The following is a 22649-nucleotide window of genomic DNA, read 5'->3' as shown; positions in this document are numbered from 1 at the left end:
CTGCAGGGACCACGCAAACGGAAGCCTCCAGATAAGTCGTCTTCTCCAGGGTGCTTGAAGTTTATTTTTGAGAACTATGGCAGGGAAAGACCTCCTTCATTGGCACCTGCTGGCTTTGCTTCTCCTCCCTTTTTGTCTGGGTCAAGATGAATACATGGAGGTGAGCGGAAGAGCTAATAAAGCGGTGGCAAGAATAGTGCAAAGCCACCACCAGACTGGCAGGAGGGAAAAAGTGAGAGAGCGGAGCCATCATATAGCGGGGACTGTGGATAATAACACGTCTCCAGACCCAAAGTCCTTGAGGCCAGAGGTTCTGTCGCACCCTGAGTTTAATGATCTGGCCCAGATCACCTCATACAGGGTCCAGGTACTCTGAATTCCTCTTCTAAGCCTAATTTTGAAGCTTAATGAGGGTAATAACTTGATTTATGTTAACTTTATTTATGTTAATAACTTTAACTTCTTTTTTTAAAATATTAATTGTTTCAGCAGAGGCTGCTAGGCATTCTATTTTTAAAAGTGTTTCCTAAGCTGCTTGTGGGGATGGGAGGTGGCTTGGTGGGGAGGCAGGATCAGTTAGAGCACCAGCAGGGTGGTAGTGATGTGGTTTGACAAAAAGGAGACAAATGGTCAATTCATTGAGATGGGAAGAATTTGATACAGAATAGCCTCCTTTTGTAGAAGGCAGTCCCCTCATTGCTCTGCAGTCTTTATCTATCTAATCTATCTGTCTGTCTATCTATCTAAATATATCTGTCTAATCTCTCTCTCTCTCTCTCTCTTTCTCTATTTCTCTCTCCAATCCTGTATCTGATCTGGATGTTTGTGCAGAAAGGAGGAATTGTCAATACCTGCAGACAGATAAAATATTCAAGATAATTCTAAGAAAGTCAGCTTTTTTAAATCAGTAGTGGGGGAAAGCTCTCCACTCTGAGTTAATTAAAAAAAGATGATGGCATGTATCTTATAGTGACTACTTCTCTAGGTAATTTGATGTATATGCAGACCACTGAACCTCAGTGCTTATTTTGTTTGGAGAGTACCAAGTTAAAAATGAGGTATAACCTTAGAGACCTGAGTTGGCATCTGACTCAAACTGATCATTAAGGAGGACTTTTCTTCTTTAGAATCCCTGCCCCTCAGAAAACTGCACTAACACTTTTTGGGTCAAGAAAGCATTGCCCTGTTTTTGGGGTAGAACTCCAATGGACTGGACTCGGGTGACAGTGACAATGTCATTTGGAACCCTGATGCTAGGGAAAAAACCCCACCTTTGAATTAACTGGGGCATATGCAATTTTCATTAAAGAAAAACTAGTCAATGCTTCTTTTTGTGTCCCCAGTGCTTAGCATAGTGCCCGACACATAGTAGGTACTTAATAAATTTTTTTTGATTGATTGATTATAGGTAGTAGGCTATGGTGAGAAGGCTGAGGATTAAAGGTCAAGAATAGTTATTTCCATTTATGAGCCATTTTATACAAAACAGCTAACCAGCTTTTACTAGAGAAATGCCCTGTTCTATTCACTAAATAGCAACAGATAGGAAGAAAACATAAATTTATTAAGCACCTACTATGTGCCAGGCAGTATACTAAGAGCTTTACAAATATCTCATTTGATCTTCACCACAAGTTAGGGTATGGGGGAGAGGGTCAAAGTTATTTGTAGTCTTTAAATCCAGGGATAACAGGTACCACAGCTTATAACATTAGCTGGATATGCGCCAGATCTCCAGGGTTATGTAGTATAGTGAAACAGAAATGGACTTGAGATTTCACCAGCCTGGTTGTTGCAGTTTGTCATGTAGTAATTAATTAGTATTGTCAACCCACATCTGCCTCACTCTGTCTCTGGAAGCTCAAGCTGTTCTTGACAAACCAGAACTAATGAAGAGGAACCTGTCACCTCAAGGGCAAAACCTACATCAAGCCACAGAGAAAGGGGGAAATGGATTAGCCAGTAATTAAAAACTACAACTAGCAGGTGTTAAACTTCAGAGATGAAACTTCAGCTTTCTGAATTCTTGGCAGAGTATGGGACATCACAGAAAGCTCTGGGTTTGGAATTCATGAGGTTACACAGTTATAGCTGAGAGGGAATCTTGGAGTGCCTTCTGGTTCAACCCCCTCGATCTTCAGATGAGGAGATTCAGGCTTGGCTGGGTGCCCAAAGTCACCCAGGTAGTAAGTATCAGAAGTGGGATTTGAACTTAGATGCTCTGACTCCCAAACCAATGATTTTTCCATTACTGGAGAATCTGGATTTGAATGCCACTCCTTACTAACAGGCTGATTTAGGCAAATGGCTCCACTTGGGGCTCCATTTTCCTCACCTATAAAATAAAAAGGTTGAGCTAGAAGATGACCTTGGAGATTCCTTCAAATTCCATCACCTATGTGGCTAAGGCACCCCCCAAAAATAAGAGCAGTGATTGACCATGTGAATAGCTAGGAAAGGATCCAAGTTGAGCCTAGGTGAGTTGTATGGCATCTCTGTCAAACAGAAGAGCATGGTTCTGGGTTCAGCGAGCCAGCCTCACTCACTGTGAGCTCCTCTTGGCACAAATTCTGCTCTGGTAATGGTTCCTAGGAATAGAGTTGTTATTTTTTTTTTTTAATCTTAAAGGCTTGATTTATAATCCTGGACATAGAGTCGATACCTCCTTGCCTGAATTAATCAGGCTGAAGCCTGCTAGAAGGTCCATAGATAGGCCAAGTAGATCTTCTGAGGGTTCCATTTAGCTCTATGGGTCATTCAAAAGTCCTTTAAGGGCTTTTGCAATTAACCAGAGCCTTGAAAAGAATACAAAGGAGAAAGCTTTTGCATGAGGATGTCATAGGATCCTAAGTTTAATGCTGAAGGGGACATTAAAGGCAAGTGAGTCCAATCCTCTCATTTTACAGATGAGACTGAGGCCCAGAGAAGTTAAGGGATTTGCCACACAAATACTAAATGTCAGAGGCAAAGTTTGAACCCAATTCCTCTCACTCCAAATCCAGCTCTCCTTTCACTATACTCTGCTGGCTCAGGATCCTCCTTGAGCCATTCCCACAAGGTTGTGCCTCACAGCTGTGGCAGAATTGTGTCCTCCTGCTTAGCCTCTGCTTTCTCAGTATAATGCTCTCCTCTTTACTCCTACTTTGAGAGACAACCTCTCATCCCTGGGTCTAGGGGCATTAAAAATGCTTCCAGTTTATTACCTGAGGCTCAATTAAAACTTTTGTACACATGTCTCTTTTCCCCTACAATTTATTTTTGACACAGACCTGAATTACTGGTGGCTAAGAAAACTGGCAAAATCCCACCAAGAAAAGTTGGATAATTACTTTTCAGGTTACAGTAAGCTTTGGCCTCACATGTGGGATGACTCAGTTGACATCTTTAGCTTTCCAGGCTGCCTGAAATCTCCCTAGTATTTCTTAATCAAGTATGGCTGATTCTTTTCCCACCGACTTGACAACTGGGGCCTGGAAGGCGGCCACCTCCACACAGGGTTGGTGCTGGCTGGATTAGTAGAAATTTTCTCTGGCTCACTGAATGGGTGCTGCAGGGCCTGGAAATAATGTTCTATTCTCTGTTGGGGCAGCTTAATAACAATCTTTAAAGCAACAGGGGAAAAAAAGATGAAGAGGATAGGAAAAGTCTGTCTGCATTTCTGAATAAAGGCATGATGAAATTAGAAGACCACAGTGGTTACGCTAAGTGGCCTTCACTCTTATTTTCAGCTCAGAATGCTTCTCTGAAGAGTCATTAGCTATTACAAGGAAATAGGCTAGGAGAAATTTGGAGTTTAATCTCTTTGGAGAGATTCCTTTCTTTTTGTTTTTCTTGACAGGAAATCCCTTAGCAACAAATACTGTTTTAGAGAAACCATTGTATTATTAAAACACATGTAGGAAGTTTTTCATATAACAATTTTTCATATTACACAGTTGATGTGGGTTTTGCCAACTTGGGCTCATTCCTAGTGATTTGGCAAGTAACACTCACCCTCCAGCTGCTCAAATGCCTTCTTGGAATCAACTCTATTAATTTTTAAATCAAGATAGAGAAATGAAAAGGATCCCTGGTTGGTCAGACCTTAGAGCTCATCTGTCTCTTCTAGTCCATCTATTACTACTTGAAAAACTGAATTTCAGAGAGGGGAAGAAACTCTTCCAAAGACAGTGTGCCAGCTCGTTAGTGGCAGAACCAGGATTAGGACTCTGACAATTATCGAGAAATTACCAGGTGAAAATTAGAAGACCATAGTCTTTTTGAAAGTGAAGTTGAAGTTGTTTTGGAATTTATAGTGATCTTCTTTCCCTAAGGAAATAAATAACATCCATTTAGTATGGGACAACTGTTATAAAATAGGCATTTTTATTGTCATTGGGTGGATGATTCCAAATAGCTAAGAAGTAACGAAGTGGCTGTTTCTGTAACTGACTGGGGCTTGATCAACATCTGTTGATATTAATGACTCTTACATTTGGAAGAGTAACTTCTCCAGGCTGGTTGGCCTTTGGGGACTGTTGCCATTTGGGGAAAGAAAGATCCCAGGATTCTGGATTTAGGTTTGGAAGGGACAAGTAGTTCAAGCTATCTCACCTTCTCATTTTAGAGATGAGGAAAATGAAGCTCAGCCAGAGAGATTAAGTCACTTGCCAAGGTAGCACATGTAGCAAGCAATAGGGCTGAAATTTGAACTCAGGTCCTCCCTCCAAATCCAGTGCTCTTGAGCATCCCATCAGACTTTTATCATCTAGAAGGATTTCTTGCCATTGCTGATATACACAGGAAAAGGAAAACTCTTTCCTGGAGTGTCCTCCTTGCTACTTTTTTTACAGGCTCCTTTATAGGATCATTGGATTTAGAGTTAGAAGGAAGGGTTATCTGATCCAACCCCTGAATCTTATAGATAAGGAAACAGACCCAGGCAGGGAATGTGACTTGCACCCCTCCAAAGAAACAAAACAAAACAAAACAGAACTAGTAAGTAGCTGAGCTAAGATTCAGTCTCAGATTCTCTGACTCAAAATCCAGTTCTCTTTCCACTACCTATCGGTTGTCTTGTTTACTCTTGTCTTCCTGGGATTGCATGGTCACTAGAATGGCTGCCTCCTCCCCACCCTCCTCATGCTTGCTTTATTAGCCTAGAGTTGGACCCCAAACCATTTAGATGTCAAGGCCAGATGGAAATCAAGAATGAATGGGCAATTTCAATTGAAGTTCTGTTCTGTATCTTTTTAAAGACATCTCAAGCTGGAGCACTTCCACCTGACTGCAGCAAGTGTTGCCATGGAGATTTTGGGTACCGAGGCTATCAAGGCCCTCCTGGACCACCTGGCCCCCCTGGAATCCCAGGTAAGGATGAAAAATGGGAAGCACTGTGTTATATCCATCTCATCACTGACAGAGCTAGAGGCTGGGACCTCCTCTTTGCTCTACTATGTACAGGAATGAAGAAGTCCAGTAGAAAATGGATTGGGCAAAAGGAATAGGCATTGAGAGTGGAGAACAAACTCTGTAGCCCCTATTGTTGGTACCACTCTCGTGCCACTTATAATTATTTTTGTGGCTAGTCATGTATGTGGCTTATTTTCTCACTTAGATGATAAGTTCTTAGAAGTGAGACCATATCTTATGCTCATTGTGTCTTCCATAATTCTTAGCATTGTGCCTTCCATGTTGCAGGTGCTGAAAGAAAAAACTAATTTTTTAATTTTTAAAAATTTTATATGGGGCAGCTAGGTGGCACAGTAGATAGAGATTCAGACTTGGAGTCAGGAGGACCTGAGTTCAAATCTGACCTCAGACACTTGACATTTACTAGCTGTGTGACCCTGGGCAAGTCACTTCATCCTGATTGCCTCACCAAAAAATAAAAAAAAATCTTATTTTTATTGATGTCTTTTATTCTTACAGAACATTGTGCTCTCTATATCCCTCCCTCATACTTAATCCAGAGAGCCATGCCTTGTGACAAAAATTAAAAATAAGAGAGCAGTTCAATAAAATCAAGCTCTACGACTTCTGTACCTAATAAGAATGGCCAGCATTTATAAAGCACTTTACAAATATAATCTCATTTTATCCTCACAACGATCCTGGGAAGTGGGTGTTATTAATGTCCCCCTTTTACAGATGAGGAAACTGAGGCAGACAGAGGTTAGGTGATTTGCTCAGAAGTCAAATTTGAAGTCAGGTCTTTCCGACTCTGGGTTGAGCATTCTATTCACTGTGTCACCCTGTTGCCTCTAATAGCTGTCTTTTAGTAAATGCCATGCCCAGAGTCTCTAACTTCTTACCGGCTTCTACTTAGTATTTGTGTGACCTTGTACAAGTCATCTCCTCCCCTCTGGATCTGAGTTTCCTTATATGAAGTGAATGTTGGACTAGATAATCTCTTAGGTCTTTCCACCTCCAATATTCTCCATCTACATTTTGGTTTTAAAATGAACCCACTCCTCCTAATCATGCAGGAGAACATCACTACTTAGGGCATCAAGGCTACAAGACATTGACTCATTTGGAAGCTAAGCACCATCTGGGTCTGTGATTATCTATCTTGCCACACTGCGCTCAGAATGGAAAAGTCTAAGTGTGTCAATACTATCCAATCCAATCAACATTTATTAAGTGCCTACTATGTGCCTGGGACTGTGCAAAGTGCTAGGGATACAATTAACAAAAAGAAAGACAGTACCTGCCCTCAGGGAGCTTACAGTCTAGTGAGGGGAGAGAACACACAGGGAAAGAAGGGGTGAGGTGAGACAGAACATCAGGGGAGACCATCTTGTTTCTTAGAGCTGAAATCAAGCAAGGCCCCAGATGCACAGTGGAGTGCTCCTACTTAAAGGGCTACATTTCCTTAGCATTGGAGAACACTTTTAGTTTATGTTCTTGACTAGTCACTGGTTATCTGGAGACTGCAGCCTATTGCATAAGCTACGGAGGTTCTGCTACTGTGGATATTTACTACAATGTATTGCCCACTGATAATCAATCGCTGTGCTTTTAAATTTCTGTCCCACCAAAGGGGTAAGAAGCCGAAATTCTATAATCAAAAAGACATTAGGGGTGGAAGGAGTGGAGTGGGGTGGGGGGCTTCTTTCTTTTCAAGGGGATACCATTAAAAGAGACAGTCCCTGAGAGGTCAAATGCCATCATCAACCAATACTTTGTGTGAAGGCATTGGGATCACAAGATTTTTGAGCTGAAAGGAACCACATTCCCCATTCTGAAAATAATTAGTTAAACCACTACTTGTTACCTGGCACTTCTGTCTCTGGCCTGCTTTGTGCAGCTCTGGCTATTCACAGATTAGACACTGGTCCTGTCCAGACTACGTTTAAAATTCTGTTAACACAAGCAATTCAATAAACTTGTTTTTTTTTGGGGGGGGGGGTAGGCAATGAGGTTAAGTGATTTGCCCAGGGTCGCACAGCTAGTAAGTGTTATGTCTCTGAGGCCGGATTTGAACTCAGGTTCTCCTGAATCCAGGGCTGGTGCTCTATCCACCTAGCTGCCCCTATCAACCTGTTTTTTAGGGATAATGTGAGCTCTTGGACTGGCTGTTCATAGTTAAGTTTTTTTTCCCTCAACAGTGGATTCAATTCTTAGCCCTGGATGGTTTCTTGACATTTTAGCTCTTGATGAGATCTAGCCAACATAGAATTAAAGGGGGATGACATTTGTAATAGAAAGATCCATTTTAAAACATTAACATGCTCTTCATTGGAGTTGTTTTGAGAGTCATTTGGTATTTTCAATTTCTGACATTTTGATGGAGAAATTTCACCTTGCTTGTTGGTTTCATTAAGGAAAGAAGACTCATGAGCTTGAAAATGAGTGCCAACTTGGCAAGTACAAATACTCTCAAATGTTGTCTGGTTATTTTAAGGAAATCATGGAAACAATGGCAACAACGGAGCCACTGGGCATGACGGGGCGAAAGGTGAGAAAGGAGACAAAGGAGACCTAGGTCCTAGAGGAGAGAGAGGGCAGCATGGCCCTAAAGGAGAGAAGGGCTATCCCGGGATTCCTCCTGAACTGCAGGTAGGTGGCCTGTAAGAATCTGATAAGGTCTGGGTTGTACCATTCAGTGGCAAGAATGCTAGAGGAGGAATTGGGAACCCTGTGTTCCCTAAGTCAGTCTACCCCTGCTCTTGGGGCTTTTCCTCTCCAAGGATCAGAGCTTTTCTGAAATTCTGCCTAGTGTGTCTATAGAGTGCACTTAATAAATGTTTGTTGATTGAGTGATTGATGTCATATGGCTCCCAGGACAAAATACTCAAAACGTACCTCCCTCTTTTAATGCAAACAAAGATTACATTAGTTTTTTTTTTTTTTTGGTTAGTATGTCCCACTGTTGACTTATATTGAGTTTGCAATGCATTACAAAGTCATAAACAGGCTAGATGACAAGCTTAAGAAGATAACATTTTATAGGGATACAGGCAAAATCAAGCACATCTTTAAAAAATCAACTGTTCATAGAGAAGACATGGATGGATGTTAACCAGCTGGTAAAGCTGGATGAGATTTAACAGTGTGATTTAGCAGATAAAGAAGCTGCCTCTATCAAAGATTGTTAATAGCAGTGGGATGCCCCTTTGAGCTCTGGGTTTGTGCTGAGGAGTGCATGGTGGGAAGTAATTTAGACCCTCACTAAGCATGCTAGGGATGGAAATTTTCAACTCAACTTGTTAGCCAAAGAGTGGGTGAAGAAAGTGGGCCCTTGGGGGTGGCAGGGCAGCGGATATGGAGCAGAAACAGCTGTGGAAACCTGCCTGGGGGTAGGGGGTGGGACAGACACAGCTGTGCAGAACTGGAGCTGATGTGGCAGTGTTGAATAGCCCAAGATGCTGTCTTCTCTTTCCAGGCTATGGGGAAATGTAGTCAAGATGAGGGGGTGAGGCAAAGAGGTGATTGCAAAACTAACTATTTGTAATCTCTCTTGCAGTTGGGTGCCAATGGTATTTGTTTCTAAGCATGTTTCTTTATTCTGCTGTAAACTGTGCTATGGAACTAGTTTTACTTCTTAAACTTCTGGAGTGACCCAAGCATGTGTATTTCCTTGTTTCCATCGGTTTGTGGCATGAGTGTTCAGGGGACAGATCTGGAAAAAACATCATACCTCTTCCGAGTGTAGGGCTGAGATCCCAACTCTTGTTAGGCCCAACCCAGTCTTTTGTTAGAGAATCTCTCTCCAACTGGGAGCATTTATTTCATAGCTACAGTCCCAAGGACAGAATTAATACGAACCGAGGCCTTTCAAGAACTCCCTAGTGACAATTAGTATTAGAGCTGGGTTAAGGAAGGCAAAATTTTTAGAACATATGTGGTGACAATCCTACTCGACTCTCCATCATACTCATTACCTCTGATTTGTAGATTATCGCTTAGGAGTCTGTATTTGTAATGACAAGCTATTATTTGCCATTATCAGAAACATAAATGCAGTATATACAATCTGCAGCTTATTACATAGTTCTTCCTGCTCCCCCCTTACACCCCACTTTGCTAAAAGCAAGAACCCTAAGCCTCTGTTATTGTTTTATACAGCTGCTATAGCTACCTTCATGCTGAACTGCTATGGCAAAGTGATTTTTTTTTTTGCCACACTTGTTCTCTATACAGGAGGTTCAGTTGCTGGAGTCTTTTTGCATAAGACTTTTTAACTATCTGACTGCCTATCTATCTTCCTTCCTTCTTTCCTTCCTTCCCTTTTTCCTTCCTTCCTTTCTTCTTCTCTTCCTTCCTCCTTTCCTTCCTTCCTTTCTTTTCTTTCCTCCTTCTCTCTTTCCCTCCTTCCCTCCCTCCCTTCTTTCCTTCTTTCCTTCCTTTTCTGAGGTAGGATGCTAACTGACTTGATTCTTTTTTACTCTATCAGAGATTTCATTAGCGTAAGGAGCTCCCATGTGAGCAAACTTTTTCTGGCAATGCAATTGGCGATTTCTAGTCTTTGGGAGTTTCCTGGGAGCACTGAGTTAAATGACTTACCTAGAGTAAGATACTCAGTCTATGTCAGTGGCAGGACTTGAACCTAAGTCTTCCTGACTTCAAAGATATTAAATTCTCTTCCCATTGAACCATACTGTTTAATCATCTTGACTAACCTGCCTCTGCTTATTAACATATTCTGTCCAGAGCCTCTAACCCAAAGAAGATGCCCTCAGCAGTGAGAGGGCCTCAGGCAGAAATCCAACTACTAACTACTTTGTAGTTCTGCCTACCTCTTTTCTCCTTTCCTATTGAACAAACTTCAGACACCACTTCCCATCTTGATGCTTCTTTGCATTGACATCCTCTCAGTCCAGGCCATCTCAATTCAAGTCCAATGCTAATGCCATTGAGCCACATTGCCTCAGTCAAGTGTATTCTGTTCAGCTGAATGCTTTTTGGAACTCATTTAATTCTATGAAACAGGGAATTCATTACCTTTTTGTGGGTCACAGACCCTTTTCCACAAATGGATGAAGCCTGTGGATCTCTTCTTACGATAATGATTTTGAATGCATTAAAAATACCTAAGATTATAAAGGAAACCAATTATAATGAAGTTATAATTTTTTTTAATTCCAGACACCAGGGTAATAACCTTTGATCTAAGAGGAGCCTTTTTAAACTCATTTTAGGAAAACCTTTTTAGTATCATAATTTTTGCAGAAATACATATTAAAACTACCTAGACAAGGCTGAAATTGGCATTGTATGTAAAATCATTATTTTCTAGGACTTTATTCTGGCTTAGAAATTGGTTGACATGGTTACACCGCTGAAACAGAGCAGGAAAATCACTTTAGTTTACTTTAGTTGGCAATGTGGGATAATACAACTGGTGTATTAAAATTATTCCTTATGATTACCTTTGATCGAGTTATTGAACTTATTGGAAATATGGCAGCTACTCAACTTCCATATTTCCATAAAAACATATAATCTATTATAGCACTCAATGATGGTATGTAAATGACATCTCTGATGTTGATATAGTACAAACAAAAGCTGATTATATGTTATGTATTTTATTATGTTTTATGTTTATGTTTTTATGTTATATGTTAATCTATGATCTGCATTGGTAGGAGTGCCCATTTTGGTGAAATCACTATGCTAGGTGCTGGAGATACAAAAATGAAATAAAACACACATCCTGCCTTAAGGAGCTTCCAATTTTTATTCTATTTTTATAAAGCTTTACAGTTTTCAAAGGGCTTTCTCATATATTATCCCATACAACAACTCCATGCTATAGAAAGGATAGATATTATTATTCCTATTTTATAGATAGGAAAACTGAAGTTGAGTAAGGGTGACTTGTCCATGGCCACATAGCTGGTCAATGTTGGAGTCAGGTTTTGAAGCATCCAAAGTCAGTGTTCTTTTCACAATACCACATTCAGAAGATCTTAAATATCTGTCTTATCTGCCACCACCACCCCCTTCCCTCTGTTGCCTCTCTAGCACAAGACCTCATCACCACCTACCCATAATATTTCAATGACTCTCTAACAGGTTTTCACAGGTGTTATCTCCTTGCTCCAATCTATCCTTCCTATTGCTGCCAGACTAATTTTTATGCACATATCTAATTACATTACTCCACTGCTTAAAAATCAACATTGACTCCCTATTGCCTACCAAGTGAAGTTCAATCTTCTTCCACAGACATTCCATGCTTTTCACAATATCATATACTGGTGCTCTAGTCAAACTGCATCAGTCTGTCCCCTCACCTCCCGTACCCCCAATAAACATGCCCAACTCTTTCTCTCTTCTCAGCTGGGTATTATTGCCTATTTCTGGAATATCCTCTCTCTACTTCTTTGCCTTTGGGAGAAGAATGCCACAGTAGCGAGAACCCTGGAGGTGGAGTCAGGACAAACCCAGATTGGAATCTCTACCCTGACACTTCCTTAACATCTCTGAGCTTCACTTTACCCATCTGTGAGATAGGAACAATTAATTTTGATGGTTGTGATGCAGTCAATATTAGTTATTCCCAAAAAGCTTGATCACTATATGGAAAATCAAAGTAGCACATTCGTGAATAAGGGCCCACCTTGAGAATCAGGAAGATATGGGTTTAAAAGAGCTATTTCTGACCCATCCTAGCTGTGCAACCACAGGTAAGCCCCAGGCAGCTCTCTAGTATTACTTGGGACATAGTTGCCAAACTGCATCCGAGGCAGAGTTTTCATAAAAGGAATGCCCCACATGCATTAAATCAAGGTCAGATCCAAAAACAACAATTGAAGCATTAAAGGACAGTTTTTATTTGACTGTTAAAATTTCTGTATTCAGTCGTTTTTCAGTCATGTCTGACTTTCTGACCCCATTTGGGGTTTTCTTGGCAAGTCACTTAACACTGTTTCTTTTTTTTTAAGTTTCCTCATCTATAAAATGATCCCTGGCAAACATGATCCCTGGCATTCTTCAGATTACAAGCTAATAACTTTGATTCATATATTCTACTTTTAAAACTACTTAATGTAATGTTATTACTGTTGTTTTAGCTGTGTCTGACTCTTTGTCACCCCATTTGGGGCTTTCTTGGCAAAGATACTGGAGTGGTTTGCCATTTCTTTCCCTAGCTCATTTTACAGATGAGAAAACTGAGGCAAATAGGGTTAAGTGATTTCTCCGGGTCCTACAGCTACTGAGTATCTGAGGACAGATTTGAACTCAGGAAGATGAGTCTTTCTGACTCCAAGCCTAGCACTCTATCCACTGCACCACCTACCTAGCTGCCCTGTTAAATTCTTACCCATCTTTTAAATACCAACTCGGATCATGCTTTCCCTTCATGAAGCTTTCCTTGTTCCCTCTCCCCTGCCCTAGGAGTAAACTCTCAGACCTCATGTGATGTTTTGCTCCTCTCTGATGTACTACTAATCACACATTATTTCATATCATAGTTATCATTATGTTGGTATTTTAGCTCCTGATAACTTATGATCTCCCTGAAAGAGATTGTTTCTAAACTTTGTATTTCCCCCAGAGTCAAGTCTGGCACCTATCTAGACTATATCTAACTCAGAGGGCATTTAGTAAATATTTTTTGATAGAAAAAAATACCAAACTTTCCTGCTAAACTTGGAATCACTGGACCTGGGTTCAGTTTCAGGCTCTGCCCCTCACTCCTTGGATGACCTCAGATAAGTTGCTTAACCTCTGTAGGCCCTAATCTCCTTATCTGTCAGATGAGAGGGTTGGACTTGAGGTAGTATGGGCTCCGGAATATAATGCTGGAATTGGAGTCAAAAAAGACCCAGATTCAAATCCTGTCTCAGGCACGTCATGAGCTATGTGTCTGTCACTTAACTGTTCTGTGCCTCAGTTGGCTCTTCTGTACAATTAGGGGATTTGGACTCCATGGCCTCTAAGTTCTCCTGGTTCTACATCTATGATCTTCTTAACTGAATATCAGAAGAGAAGAACTGAGATGTGGTTGGGCCCCCAGCTCCTTTTCATGTTCCTCCTTTACCCATTCCATAACCAAGGCTATTTCCACAGATTGCCTTCATGGCATCCATGGCTACTCACTTCAGCAACCAAAACAGTGGAATAATCTTCAGTAGTGTGGAAACCAACATTGGAAATTTCTTTGATGTCATGACTGGAAGATTTGGGGCCCCAGTGACAGGTGAGTGGATTCTGTCTTGTTTTTTAAAAGTCAGTAAGACAGGAAGGAATTCTTTATCTCAAATAGGCAAAAAAAGCAGTTTATTAATGATTGTTTGATATATAGAATATAGAGGAATTTGGAGCTGACTGTTAAACCATAGAAACAATCACAGAATTTGAGTGGGAAAGGGGACATTTAAGGGGACATGTAGGCCAACTCATGGCCCAAGAGGAATATACTCTATAGCAGAGGTATCAAAAACCTAGCACTCCTGAGTCTGGCAGAACCAGATTAAAATGTAATTGAGAAACATTAAATATTAACAAAACAAAAATGCAATAGAACACAAATAATATTAATATGTGGTTTTCTAAGTCAATATGTAGCTTCAGGAATCCTTGTACAGTTTAGTGGCTCTGATTCTATTTCAGTTTGATACCAATGGTCCAGGGGTGGGGAACCTATGGCCTTGAGGCCAGACGTGGCCCTCTAGGTCCTCAAGTGTGGCCTTTTTTACTGAATCCAAACTTCTCAGAACAAATCCCCATAACAAAAGGATTTATTTTGTAAAATTTGGACTCAGTCAAAAGGCTGCACCCAAGGACCTAGAAAGCCACATGTGGCCTTGAGGCGACAGGTTCCCCACCCCTGATCTAGTCTATGTCATCCCTGACAAGTAAATGGTCATCCAGCTTCTGCCTGAAACCCTCTTATAAGGGGGAACCTCTTATTTCTTAAGAAGGCCCATTCCAAAGATATCCAATCCTCAACCTTCCTCATAAAAGAGAAGCCCTCCCTTTTCCAAAGACATGGGAAGCCAGTGGTGGGTAGCCTTTAATTTCCTCCAAACCTATCAAAGCTATGAAATCAGTCATCATTCTCTTTTTTCTTCCCCTCCCCCATTACACTAGTGTTTATTTTTTCCCTTCCTGAGAATGAAATTTTGCTTCTCTCAAGAACTTTCAACAACTCCTCATTGTCTATTTAAGCCTGCAGGTGGCTGTGGTAACCTTAACTTGGGGTGCACCTCCTTGCCCTGAAGTATACTTCCATTCCTCTCAGCGTATCCAAGACAAGCCTAATCGCCCTGTCCATCCACCTTACCACTTGTTCCAGGCACAAAACATGTCTTTTAATGGCAGGGATCACAAGAGATTCAATTCAATTACACTAAAGAAGCATTTATTAAATGCCATTATCAGTCACATAGCCATCATCACTCTTTCAATCTTATTCAGCCCTTTAAAAAGCCTGCAGAGCTATTCACTGTCTTTTTAGATGTGTGCTTACACCCTTACAAAGCCATCCAATGCATTCCAGTCTGCTAATGTAACATGGGTAACCTTGGATTGTGGCTGATTCAAAAATACTTGTCCCTTTCCCTCTCCCCACTGCAGCCTATGCACTGACATATGCACAGGTGTTAAGAGATTTCCCTCCAACCTCAAAGTTATGCTTTTATTTTCTTCTTAGTTCACTGGAGGGACTTTAGAGTCCAACTTTTAAAATGTTTCTGTTCATTTTTAATTAATGACATGGAATTAAAGGAAGCTTTAGACTTTTTGAAGAAAAACCAGACTTTTGGTGCATTTTTAGCCCATTTTGAAAAGACAGGGATCTAGATATGCAGTTGTTGTTCAGTTGTGTCTGACTCTTCATGACCCCATTTGGGTTTTCTTGGCAAAGATACTGGAGTGGTTTGCCATTTCCTTCTCCAGCTCATTTTACAGTTGAGGAACTGAAGCAACCAGGGTTAAGTGACTCACCCAGGATCGCCCAGCTAGTAAGTGCCTGAGGCCAGATTTGAATTCAGAAAGATGAGTCTTCCTGACTCCGGGCCCATCACTCTACCCGCTGTGTCACCTAGCTGCCCACAACTGGAGTAATAGGATTCTATTGTTTGATCTACTGTGGTCACCTCATTGATGGTGTGTGGTTTCACACCTTTCCAATTCACAACAAGAAAACATACCAACAATATTTCTTGCAAGATTATTTATAGATTGTTGCTAGTGGGGATTTTAGAATCCATCTAGTACAACCTCCTCATTTTCCAGATGAAGAAACTGAGGTCCAGGATGATGATTTGCCCAGAGTTATAGAGGATTTTTAGGACTCTAAACCCTGCACATTCCACTGTTTCAGGGCTAATTGTTCTAGTCTAAGACCTATAGAGCCTTAAATCATCCAGTCTCTCATTATCAAGCAATTCCTAAGTGTTTGTCAGGCCATGAGATCTCTATCACCAGGCTCAAGGCAGTTCACTTTGCTCACCCTGAGAAAGACTCAGTTGATCAGAAGCTTCAATTCTGCAAAAGATGTTGGGGCAGGAGTTTGTCTGCGAATGCCAACATTTACCTCGGAATGAGCATGACACTATAATAAAGTAGAGTTCTACTCTTTCCTCCTCAAATGAGTCAGGGTCTACAGCGAATAATTAAAAGAGAGGAATTGATTAGTTAAGCAGAAAACAAAACTACCCTAAGGAGGGTTCCCCTACCCCAACATCTAACTTTTTCTATTCCCAAGGAGAAAAGCTTTGAGATACACTCCTAGGGGAAGAACAACAGTCAATCAATAAGCATTTATTAAGTGCCTACTATGTACTGACCCAGACACCACTGTGCTAAGCTCTGTGGGTACAAAAAAGGTAAAAGATGGTCCCTGCTCTAAAGGAGCTCACAGGCCAATGGGGGAAACAATATGCAAATGATTATGGATAGACAACTATAGACAGGATAAACTGGAAATAATCATCATAGGAAAGGCACTAGAAGTAAGAGAATTGTGGGAAGAAACTCCCTGTAGAAGGTGGCAATGGAATCTTTGCTCAAAAGATCTTACAACTTTTCCTTGATATTTTTCTAGTAAGCAATAGCAATTGGTTCACTAAAAGAAAGGATGGCATTTTGCAGTTACAAAATTCTCTAAGAGCTATTTTTTTCTTCTGTTTTGTTTCTTCCTTGTGGCTCCTCCTATTGGTTCTAATTCTTCTTTATAATATGACTAATGTGAAAATACATTTAATAGGAATGTATATGTATAGCCTATAAGATTGCTTGCTGTCTTGGGGAGGGAGGGAGAGAAAAATTTAAAACTCAAAAGCTTATGGAAGTGATTGTTGATAAATCAAAATAAATTAATAAAAACATTTTTAAAATGCACAAAATTCCCTAAGACAAACATGTCCTTATAAACTTTATAAACAAGAGCCTAGAACTGTAGAGGCCAGGCATCATGAATGCATTGCAGCAGTCAAGGTTTCACTGGCCTTAGTAAAACTAGGAACTTTGGAGAGGAAGGCAGAAAACATAAACAAATAGACATTAAACACATTCCTTTTCCTTATGGATCTTATAATTGTACTGGGGGGTCCACAAGCACACACATGAAAAAATGACTCATGGACATTTATAAAGCCATCTAAGGGTGACAGCAGGCCTTTAAAAAGGGACCTGCTAGACACTGGTTCTCTCTACCAAGGTCTAACATGGAAATCCAATGAGACCAGTATGAGGACCTTAAGCATGTCTCTTGTTCGTGCCTGATTCAAGTACGTTACATTTGCTATCTTTAATTGTTTTTCTTTTCTTATCATAAACTTGTCAAACCCTGAAAATAAATGACCAAAGAGACATAGAGATTATACACCAATTGTTAACTCTGAAAATACCAAAGAACTCACAGAGGTTGTACCACAACTGCTAACTCTAAAAAATAAAATAAAATAAATCAAACAGCTCACAGAGCTTATAGACAAAAAAAACCTTCTTTATTTCATTGGAGGAGGGGAAACTAGACATGCATGCAGCTAAGACTGAGGAGACACCAAGGCAGCAGGGCTAAGCCTTGATACATATAGTTGTGGCTACACAAAGAACCAAGCAGTGAGGTATAACAGCAACAATGAGGCATATTTGCCTAGTGACGGAGAGACTATTCATATCAGGGCTTCATGACTAGAATGGGGTTTCTGCAGGTGCTTATCCAAACTCAGGGACCACTTGGGGCTGGTTTGAACCAATTCTGTGATTTAGCTGCAGCAGAATGCATCCAGAAGGTGAGCGCAAAGGATTGTTGTTATGCCAAGATCAAGGCACAGCCTACTTGCTGGGTAACAAGGTGTCTCCTAATAGTGAGAAAAGAGAGGAGTGAAATGAGGGAAGCTGTCTTGGAGTGGGGGTCCTGACAAATTTAACAATGATAAATAAACGCAAAGATTTCAATTACATAGAAGAAGAAAAGAGAGGATTGTTGAAATCATAAATGTCTATTACATGATGTAGGTAGGTGGCTCAATGGATAGAGCACTAGCCCTAGAGTAAGGGGGGAGCTGAGTTCAAATTTGACTTTAGACACTCACTAGCTGTGTGACCCTGGGTAAGTCACAACTTCTGTTTGCCTTAATCCACTAGAGAAGGAAATGGCAAACCACTCCAGTGTCTTTGCCAAGAAAACCCCACGGACAGTATGGCCCACCAGGCAGTGAAGAATCAAACACGACAGAACAATGACACAACATTAAATTTAACAAGACAGTAATAAAATTGTCCTGTTTGTGTCCCCTTTGAACTTTCTGTTTTCTTCTGTGCAATTTAAAAAAATCGTCAATTTTTTTCCCTCTTTTTTTCACCACCTTTATCCTTTCTGTGGCACCTTTTCCAGGGGTCTATTTCTTTACCTTCAGCATGATGAAGCATGAAGACGTGGAAGAAGTGTATGTGTACCTGATGCACAATGGTAACACTGTCTTCAGCATGTACAGGTACCTGACTGCTCTTACCAAGGTCCTCAAATGTCTTCCTGTTAGAGCTTATAGAGAGTTTGTCTTGTCAAGACAGGGCTCCTCTTTTCCCAGAGCTTCTGCTTCATAGATTTATGTAGGCATGTCTATGTCTATGCAGACTTAAAACTTTTGAGAATAGTTCCATTTAAAGTCATAAGCAGAGGTGTATTGGAACCAGCTGGGACTGCTCCCAAGAGTCAGCTAAATTTTCAACATGAGCATTAGTTCCTTGGAAGTCAGCAAACATTACAAATCAGGGATAGATTTATTGTTTTGTTGATTGTCCAGACTTTAAAAAAAATCATGGAAAAATGTGAATAATTCAGATTAAACTTAAAAGTGTATTCATCAGATATCCCCTCTTCCCCAGTCTGATTGTTAAATGTTGCCAGGATACTCCTGGTTTTGAGGCAAAGAATCCATTGAATTTAAGCAGAGTTTGGCAGCCACTATTAAAGGCCCCATGACAAAGTGGCAGATGAAGATTTGCTAGTTAATGGTGACATATTTTGTCATTAAAAAGTATTGGATTTAGACAGGGATGTGGGAAAATTCCCACAATTCCCAGCCCTGTCACATGTAAGCAGTGTGATGGTCATTTCATCTCTGTATGCCTCTGTTCCCCTCTCCATTAAATAGGGATAATACCACTTTAAAAAATTACTTATTGCTAATATACCACTTGTAAAGAAAGAGATTAGCACAAATGCTAGATGAGTTAGTTATTACAATTTCTCACTGTATGTATCTTTCTCTGTCTCCACTTCCTCTTCCTTCACTTTCTTGCTCCCTTTCTCTATTGAAAAACATTTGTTCATTTTCCTTCCTCCACTTCTTTTCCTTCTCCCTTGACCAAGCCATAGGGCTTCTAGTCTGAACCTCCACCCCCACCCCAGCACCTAGGGCTAAAGTGGCTGCTGGGGCCTGAATTGGAAGATGGTGGGCTTCAAAGTTAGGTTCCCCCCCCCATGTTGGTCCCAGTAGTAACAGGCTCTCAGAGGCACCTGCAAGTCCCAGAGTAAAGTGGGTGCCATGGGGCAAATGCCAAGGACTTGGTCCAGAATAATTGCCTTGAACCTCCCAACCTGGCTCCAGAGAAACTCCAGGCTTCCAAGAAGGACAATATAGTGTTTTGCTTACATTTTAGAGGGAAACCAATTCAACAGTCCAATCCAGGAAACATTTATTAAGGTCTACTAAGTGCCAGGCACGATATTAAGCAATTGGGATACAAATGCCAAAAGCCAAAACACACCAACAGTCCCTTACCTTAATGGAATTTCCATTCAACTAGGGAAATGTAAGACTTATGCAGCTAAGCATAATTCAAGATAATTTGAGGAGGGAAGGAAGGGGAAAGGAGATGGATGGGGAAAGGCTTCAGGAATGCTGTAGCACCTAAGCAAAGCCTACCAGGAAGAGAAAGATTCTGAAAGCTAGAGATAAGGAGGAGATAGTACCCAAGCCTGGACTGTTCAATTCAGCAAGGGCATACTTAGTACTGCTTAAGAGTGGACCAAGTTTGCTAGATAGGCATTTGGTTGCTTCAGTCTCTAGGTAGGCACAGGCTCTCTTGAGGCATCTATATACATAGTAAAATACATAGTACATAGTGAACCTGGAGTCAGGAAGAACTGAGTTCAAATTTGACTTCAGATACTAGCTCTGTGACTCTGGGAAAGTCACTTAAACCTCTGTCTGCCTCAATTTCCTCAACTGTAAAATAAAAGCACCTACTTTGCAGGGTTGTTGTGAGGATCAAATGAGGTAATTTTTGCAAGTGCTTAAGAAGTGCTTGTTTCCTTCCTTCTTGAAATGGACCAGGCTTTTACAGGGCCAGATTATAAGGAAATTTGCTTCTGAGTCTTCCTTTATTTCCCTCATCCCATATATTGAATTACTTGCTAAGTCTTGTCCATTTTATCTCCACAGCATCTCTCATATTCATCCCCTACTTCCTCTCACATATCTTCTACCCCAGTTAAAAACTGAATCACCTCCCAATCTGACTATTTAATAGTCCCCAACTGGTTTTCCTATTTCAAATCTCTCCCATCTCTAATCTTTTCTCTATATAGCTGTCAGATTGATTTTCCTAAAGCACAGACCTGTCCACGTCATTTCCTTGCTCAATAAACTCTAGTGGCTTCCTATTATCTCTAGTATCAAATACTAACTCCTCTGACATTTAAAACTCTTTACAACCTGGCCCAAACTACCATTCCAGATTTAACCCCACTCTTTGGTACCTCCATCTTTTTGTGGATGTTTGTCTCTCGTCTCTATGCCTTAATACAGGCTGTGACCTCTCCCTAGAATGCCCTTTCTTCTTATCTCCAGCTCTTAGAATTCTCAGTTTCCTCCAGGGTTCAGCTCAAATTCTTTCTCTTACCTATTTGCTAATCTCTCTTTTGCTAAGGACCCCTCAAATTACCTTGTGTTTATTTCATACATATTTTGCATATACTTATTTTAAATATTATGGGCACATGCTCCCTCCCTCTAAAGACATATGTATACATGGATATATAATATAGAAGTGTATTGCAGGAAGAGACTTTTTCGTTATGTCATTGCATCACCTGTTCCTAACACAGTGCCAGGCTTATAGTAGGTGCTTATTATTAATACTGACTGTCTTCTAGATTTTTTTTTTCTTATGTTGGTATAGGACACCTACTCTAAGCCACCTGGCACTTCTTTAGACACTAAGCCTACTCCCTCATTAGCAGCTTTGTGCTACTGCATTAGGCTGGAGTGTATTTCTGAGAGGAAACACTCAGATTTTGGTGTGTATTACTCAAGCTTCCCAAGAAATGTGTCTTAAAAAAGCAAGTGCCTAATATTATTCACTCTTCTCTATGCCAAAGAATAAAACAAATTAATACACACTTATACTTTCTCCTATAAAGAAATATTGAAATTATTTCTGATACAAAATTGAAATAACTATGTGCCTATGACTCAGAAGCCAAAACTCCTTCCCATAAATCAAAGGACTGGAACCTGACAGCTTTTATTTTTTTCACTTCAACTGATGCCTTGAGAAAATTGCCAAGTTTTTCTTCTGAGCTGGTCTATACGGGAGGGTTGCTTTTTGAAATGTCAAATGACAGAAAGATCTCACCTTTTCCTCTGTAGCTATGAATCAAAAGGAAAATCAGATACATCAAGCAATACTGCAGTGCTGAAACTGGCCAAAGGGGATGAGGTGTGGCTGCGGATGGGGAATGGAGCTCTTCATGGAGATCACCAACGCTTCTCCACATTTGCAGGCTTCCTGCTCTTTGAAACTAAGTAAAAAAAAAAAAAGAAGAAAAAGAAGAAAAAGAAAAAAAAAACATCTGCATGGGGGCGGGGAGGTTTTGTTGTCATGGGGTGATAATTCTTATGATATTTCTTATGGTCTGAGGAAGATTTGAGAATTGTGGAGTAACATGTCAGGATCAAGAGAAATAGTTCTGGTGCTTGGCACAGACAAGCATCATCATAGGCAGCCAACACTTTTGGGGACCAATACAGATTTAGGGACTCAGGATGATACAGCCAACCTGTGAAATAGTCACCAAAGACAGTCTGTGCTAAAATTTAGCTCAGCATCTTAATCATATTCCACCAAACGCCAGAAAAAGAATTCCTTTTTGCCAGGGTGTGGGGGGCAGAGAGGACTGTTTAAAAGTTATTTGGCAAGAGCTTTCAGGGTCAATCTATCTCATCTGAGGCCTTCACACTGATCATTTCAATATAAGCCAATGCTTGTCATAACCACATACAGTACTTGCTTAAACAAACTGGTCCTAAGTAAGCTCCTAGTGAAAGGACAAGGAAAACAGAAAGTCCTTAAGGATTAACTCCTTTGAAGATTCAACATCAAGCTATAAGTTGCTGCTGTGAGATCCCATACTTCCTGTGAATTCAGCTCAAATGCATTTCAGAGCAAAGCAGAAATGAACTTGGTGCTCATGTACCCTGCTAGATTAGGTTTCTCTTAACTAATTGATCAACAAGCATTTATTAAGGACCTACTATGTGCTAGGCATTGTGCTCAGTGCTGGAGATACAGAGAAAAAAAATGAAACAATTGTGGAAAAATGAATTTAAATGTAAATTAAAGAAGAAGCAGCAAGAACTTTACCAATGAAAACCTGATATCATCTAATAGGATTCTGTTGAGGGTGGGAAGAGTGTTGATCAGCACAGCTCTTCAAAGGCCTGTGTTCTGGCACATGGAAGCTAGACCATCCA

The 22649-nt window shown here is 40.6% G+C and overlaps 1 protein-coding gene across 2 annotated transcripts; it reads left to right on the top strand.

Annotated features, from left to right (window-relative positions):
* On the top strand, nt 1-21705 carry C1QTNF3 (C1q and TNF related 3). 2 transcript variants are annotated; one of them, XM_027869024.1, is made up of 6 exons: nt 1-160; nt 5238-5349; nt 7889-8043; nt 13507-13636; nt 18284-18383; nt 21546-21705. In XM_027869024.1, exons 1-6 carry the CDS (start codon nt 77-79, stop codon nt 21703-21705), a joined length of 741 nt encoding a protein of 246 aa, XP_027724825.1. In that variant the 5' UTR covers nt 1-76. The 2 variants fall into 2 exon arrangements, with proteins under 2 accessions (XP_027724825.1, XP_027724824.1); XM_027869023.1 differs by having other exon boundaries at nt 1-367.
* Nucleotides 21706-22649: the final 944 nt, after the last annotated feature.

The sequence above is a fragment of the Vombatus ursinus genome, unplaced genomic scaffold (assembly GCF_900497805.2).
Source record: "Vombatus ursinus unplaced genomic scaffold, bare-nosed wombat genome assembly UNPS02014791.1, whole genome shotgun sequence".
NCBI classification, from domain to species: domain Eukaryota; kingdom Metazoa; phylum Chordata; class Mammalia; order Diprotodontia; family Vombatidae; genus Vombatus; species Vombatus ursinus.
Note: the sequence above shows the minus strand (reverse complement) of the source record. Positions and strands in the feature narration are given on the sequence as shown.